The following is a 6110-nucleotide window of genomic DNA, read 5'->3' on the forward strand; positions in this document are numbered from 1 at the left end:
TGTCTTGGACCTGCCCATGTCAGACACTTGAAGCGTGGCCTATCTGCCAGCTCAGACCCCTCACTGCCCACCTATCTGGCAGATCTCTTATTTTAAGCCTAGATCCTTTTCTGGATACAAAAAGACTTTCAATAGTGACAGGTATTTTTCACAAAAAGTTAAGCTTAGAAAGAAAAAAATTCAAAAACTACCTCTTTACTTTTAAGAGGAAAAACCCAAACAAAACTACAAGCATTACCTTGAAAAATTAATGTCATAAGATCGAGTAAGAGGAAAAAATATTGTGCTAGTACACAAAGTCAATAAATATTTCAACAGCTGAGGAGTGGTCCCTCCCACCCTCTTCCAGATGCCTCATATAGAAGGTCCCCAGCCCTTGCCTGCGTGGGGCAGGAAGGCTGTTCCTGAAGCCCATGGACCTGCATGAGGACACGCTCCATCTCTGCACATCGCACACTGTGGGCAGCACCAAGGAGGGAGCACCCTACGTATGTAAAGAGCGCACCAGTATCATTTTAAAAAGCAGAGTTCAGGTGCTGCATAGCTTTTTAAATGCCGTGTTTCAGGTTTACATCCATCACTGGATTTCTTACAATTTATGTATTATGCAATATTTTCCCCGACAGCACCCAGAAGGATGCGCTCCAAGAGACCCACACCCCATTGCCATGTCGCTACTTTCCCAATCTCCGTTCCGCCCAAGACACTGGCAGAGGGAAAACGCTAGGCGAGGAAACTCGAGGGTCTGGAAGCGTCAGTGGCTCAAGCCAGGATCTGCCGGCGCTGTCCTTGGCACAATAGTTGAATGCGATACAGCCGGGCAATGCGAGGCTGAAATACTTCCTGGGATGGCTGAATGGACTCATTCAGTAGACAAGGATAATTCTTTATTAGCCATCTTCTACAGCCCGGCACAGAAACTACAGCCCTAAGGGGAGGGTGGAGGACACCAGCCATGTGCCTCAAGAAAGGGGTATGGCTTAGCATTGTCTCCCGCCTCAGTAATTGCCAAGCTTTTTTTTTTTTTTTTTTTTTTTGTCCTCCCTTTCCCCTTCCCCCCCTCCCACCCCCCCCGCCGGGTGTTACGAAGTCGGTGGAGGAAGGGAAGGTGCTCGGCCGGAGCCGGGCTGTGGCCGAGCCGCCGCAGCTGCCGTCCGGCCCCAGCCCCTCGGACCCACCGGCGCCGCTCGGAGTGCTGGGGGTGGGGGGGTGGGGGGGGCAGCCTCCGCCGCCCTCTCGCCGCTCCCTCCCGCCCCGAAGTTCGGGAAACTGGGACCGGCCGCCCCGCCGGCGCTGGAGGTTCGGCCGGCAGCCGGAGGAAGGGGCCGGCACGACGCCCGGCCCCCGCGGCGGTTCTCCCGCTGCCTCCCCGCTCTTACCTTTCACTTGACTTTCATACTCCGCTATAATCTCTTTGTCCTTTTTGAATCTGCTCGGGGTTGACATTATCCACTCGCTTCTTCCGCTCCTTCGCCTTGTTCTAAATTATTATTACTAATTATTCTTGTTTTTCTGGAGGAGCTCCCAAGTTGTGTCAGGCGGCCGCAAGCCCGAGCGAGCGCGGCGGCCGGGGAGGCGGCGGGCGCTGGCCCCGCGGGAGCACCGCCGGCACCGGAGGCGGCGAGGCGGGGAGCGGCGATCAGACTAACCCCGGCGCGGGCACCATCGCCTCCCGGCACCGCCGCCGGCAGCAACGCGGTCCGCGGCCCGGGGCCGCCGCAGGGCGGGGCGGCGGAGCAGTGGCCGCGGGGCACCCGCTTCCACTAGGCGAGGGCGGGGGCCCGGCGGCTGCGCCCCACCATTGTTATCTCTCCTCACGCACCCGGGAGAGGGGAAGAGAAGCAGGGAGACAGCGGTGGGCGAGAGGCAGGCGGCCGCGCTCAGTCCGTACGCCAGAGGCACTGCTTACTGCTGCCGCCGCGCTCGCCTGGGTGGGAACTCGGGGCCGGCGCCCCGCCGTCACTAACCCCGGGCGGCAGCGCCGCGGCGCATGTCCCAACCTCGAGGGGCGAACAGTCGCCGGCTCGGGGCGGCTCCCCCGCCGCGCCCTGGAGAGGTGTCTCCGGGAATAAACTTCTCCCCGCCCTCCCGCCGCTGTCTCCTCCCTTCCTGCCTGCCCGCCCGCCTCCGGTCCTCGCTCGCCTTGTCCGCCCGTTCCGCCTCCTCGCCGGCGGCCGCCCACCGCCCCGGGCCAGACCCGTGGGCGCAGCGCCCGCCTGAGCCGGCCGGCCCGCAGCCGGAGGCCCAGCAGCCGTGGGGGGTTCGGGCTCGGGCGGGGGTGGGAGGAGGGAGATCCCCGCCCTGCCGCCCCCATCGAGCACATGGTGGTCGGATGCCCTCGGGGAACAGGGGTGTGAGGCCGCGGCACAGCTACAGAAGGCCCTTCATCCGGCGGGGAAAGTTAAAGACCCGTGCTGCGCACAGCGCCAAACGGCGCGGGGAGGGGGAAGCCGGGGGGAACAAGTGGCCTTTAGGGACCCCATGTGCCTCCCCAGTGTCTCCAGAGGCAGGGCACGGCTGCACCGGTGTGCGTAGGGGGCCGGACCCGGGGGGGCAGAGCATGGCAGCACGTAAGGGGAGAGCTGCACCCTCAGCACAGCAGGTCTTGCTTCCACCGTCCTTGTCTGCCCGGTGCTCCCCTACGGGTGCAGCTTGTTCTCGAGGGCAGGAGTGCCAGCATGCCTGTGTGGGGCACTCCCCACAGCTCCTGGGGGAAGCAAGCAAGGCTCAAAATGCTGCTCCCTTGAGCTGCTGTGCATGGCACGCATCGGGGCTGGGCCTGTGTGACAGTCACGTTCAATGTCAGCCTTAGAAGGATGGATTCCAGCCCAGCAAGTGGTGGTGGACAGCCCTCCCCGCAAAGCTGGGACTGGGAAAAGGGGAAGGTGGTCCAGGAGGGCAAGAATAGCTGAAATTTGGAGCACGAGGTGAGTTGTCAAAGGGCATAAGTGACCCAGGCATGCCCTTGGTCCACGGTGCCTCCAGCTGTAGTGGGGACAGCCTTCTCTGCCTGAAGAGCTGAAACCTGGTTCAGCCCTTGGAGGCTGTGGAGGATGAGAACTGGCTGCCAGCTCTGCAGGTGCAGTTGAGACCATGCCTGCCAGGAGTCAAGCACAGTGGTTCACAGAGCTGGTAGCCATGCTTGTCCAAGGTCCCTGGCTGTAAGGTTGGGACTGCAGAAGGGCTCAGGTGTGGCTCAGGTTGTACAACCCACTTTTCTTTTAGACCCAGCTGCTGTGAAATTTTGCTTTTGCCAGAGAAGAGCTTTCTGAAAAAAAACCATTGAAAAAGCAGAATGATGGACACTTTGTGATGAACAAAGAATGTGTTGTCATTCATGCGTCAAAGCCAAAAGTCAAAGCAAGGCACAGCTTCAGACTTTGAGCTGCAGGGAGGTCAGCTCTGAGGAGGTTCAAAACAGGCAGGGGACATTCTGGAGACAGAGGCCTCCACTGATGTCAGGGATGTCCAGGAGTGATTAAGCAAAGATGTACACTATTCACAATGAATTTCCAAAGATAGCTGCTGTATAATTTGTGTAGTGAAATTTCCAAGAGATCCTACCTTGGACAGCTAGCCCTGATGCTGCCAGGACTTAACTCTTCAGCACAAGTGAATTGTGGGATCATCTGCAACTGGGAAGGTTCAAGGTTCACCTACCCAGTAATTTGGCTGGATTTGAGCTTGAGTGCTATGGGGACCTGGTGCTCAGAGATCACTGGCACAATTAACTGTACTCATGAAGACATTCTTGCTTTAATTCTTATAAGCACGTTGCCTTGGTTGTTAGAGTTGCTCACTTCCACACCTCTGCATTTCAACAGTAAGTGTACATTTGTCCTTTGCAGTTCATCTTTCATTAGGTACCATGCTCTTCCTGCTAGGGGATCAGGGTAACAGGATTCCTGTTCCCTTTTCTTTCTTCATGTGTTGTTCTCTGTAATTTTATTATATATCTTCCTCTTGCCCTGCCAGTGCAATCTTTGTCCAGCTCTGATCCCAATTCAGATCACCTAATGCTATCTTAGTACAGGAAGTTATTGTCTAAAACCAATTAAAAAATTTAAGTTGGATAGTCAAATTATATCCCTTGAATAAGAAGCCTAGCCTCAAAAGAGCAGTCATCTCTGTAATCCCAGCCACTTTGATTTTCATCTCAACCTTTGATGCCGATGTCTTGCCTCCTGGCTGTTCGAGTCCATCTGTTTGGCTGGGGACTGGCTGATTTACAAGACAGTGGGCCATGTTCCCTGGGACCACAAGGCACTAGCTGGAGATTAGCTGTAAGTCTTGTCTGGTCTTTCAGAGGACAGCGTTTTTGCAAACAGGACAGGGAACAGTGCTCAAGTCCCCTTGTGCCCTGTGTGAGGTTGGCAGGCTGGCACCTCAGCCAGGCCAGTCCCTTTCTCTCTTGTCTATGACTTGGGCATATAAAACATGTCCAAATGTGGTTGAAGGTGTAGAAATGTTCTGTGCCTCCTCTCCTGAGTCCTGAAGGACACAGCCCTCTCTTACCACTGAGCCTATGCTGGAAAGACTTTGAGGAGAACGGTGCAGAGATAGGCTGAATGCCCATGCCTACACCATCCATTCCCTCGGCACTAGATCCTGCATCCAGAGGATCAGCCTGGCTCTACAGAGCCAAAACAGAAGCTGCAGACAGAGCAATTGTGTTACTGCTTATGAAGAAACCACTTTTGGGCTCTGGAGACTGACCTCCCTGTATTCAGCCACTCAGGTCAGGGCTATGTGTCTGTGGCAAGACCACTGAGGAAGGATGGGCCAGGGACCCAGCTGGCTTGAGTGTGCCAGGCTCAGAGCTGCACAGATTCTGGATCCCTGAGTTAGGGTTGGACTCCAGGACAACCAGGATTGAGCTGGCTGAGAAATCTGATTCCAGCCCCCTGTCCCTGTCCTCCCCCTGCTTTCCCCCCACCCTCTCCCCCCCCCCCCCCCCCCCTTTTAGGGATTGGCAAAGGATTGTGCATTATTACATGGGTGTAATCTTCTTTTAAGATGTTCATGGCAGCTCAAGTCTCCGGACTCAATTCCGCACTGATTTACACAGCCTGCAATCCCATTGTGAGGATAGTGATTGCACAGGAACAGAGCCTGCCTGGGCTCTGCAATGCCACGTTTGAGGTGACTTGCAGGACACAGAAGATTATTACAGAAATGCCTGTCATTTGAGACCTGTTCCCAAAGATCCCCACAGAGTTCCCATGAATTTTGAGAGCAGAGAGTGCTGGAGCTGTGGAACAGTCTTGTTACATAAATCCCTGTGTACTCATGAATGATGCTTGAGAAGTCATGTTTATCCAGTGTTGTTCTGTGAACTCTTAACTTACTGCTTGTAGAGCATATCCAGGTCTTGGCAGGGAGGATGCTATAGACATTTAAAAAGTATTAGGATAAAGCTGATTGAGAGCACATATGTTGTGGCAAGAGACAGAGTTGTATCAATAATGCAGTATAGTACAGTACTGTTGTGGTACAATTCTGGTGCAGGGTTTGTGGACTGTACCTCAGTGTATGGAGTTAGATAATCTACTCCACTGGGGAATTGGAAAACCTGAATTATGTATGATAGAACAGAGATGTGTTTATACAGAGAGAAGTTGTTGCAATATTTCATACACAGTGCAAAAAGGAATAATGCAGGCATGCTTGATTCTTGCTTGAGAACTTCATTATTGCATTTCATTTACACAGCCTGATGAGCTGAGCAGTATTTGCTTTCTTGTGCTGCTAATAAAAATAGTCCCTATAACTGGTTGCTGGGGTATCATTGAGCTATTCTCTGTAAGTACATAATGAATACACTGACCCCCTTAAACAATAAAACCCTACACTAATTTTCTTTAGTCTGAAAAGAAGACAAATAATTCATCTTGCTTTATAATTGCAGTCAATCAGTCATTTTACAATTGGACAGTAAGTCTCTAAGTGAAAGACCAGGCTTTAATTGAAACAATGAAACATTTGATTGTTATTGAAAAATCAGTAAGAGGCACCATTCAAAGAGCTTGTTCAAATGTTTGTCACTGATAAGATGCACGTTTCTATAGAATCAAATCTATTTGCTTTGGAATGAGATTATTTTAGCAAAT

General features: G+C 53.2%; 1 protein-coding gene across 2 annotated transcripts in view; it reads right to left on the reverse strand.

Annotated features, from left to right (window-relative positions):
* SRGAP1 (SLIT-ROBO Rho GTPase activating protein 1) overlaps nt 1-1506 on the reverse strand; it is a 144021-nt gene extending 142515 nt beyond the window's left edge. For both annotated transcript variants that reach the window (XM_082279813.1, XM_082279812.1), the window contains exon 1: nt 1380-1506. In XM_082279813.1, the coding sequence (XP_082135939.1) occupies nt 1380-1446 (67 nt within the window). In that variant the 5' untranslated portion in view covers nt 1447-1506. The remainder of the gene's footprint in view (nt 1-1379) is intronic.
* Between the last annotated feature and the right edge of the window lie 4604 nt (nt 1507-6110).

This window comes from Coloeus monedula (genome assembly GCF_965178545.1).
Source record: "Coloeus monedula genome assembly, chromosome: 4".
Lineage (NCBI taxonomy): Eukaryota > Metazoa > Chordata > Aves > Passeriformes > Corvidae > Coloeus > Coloeus monedula.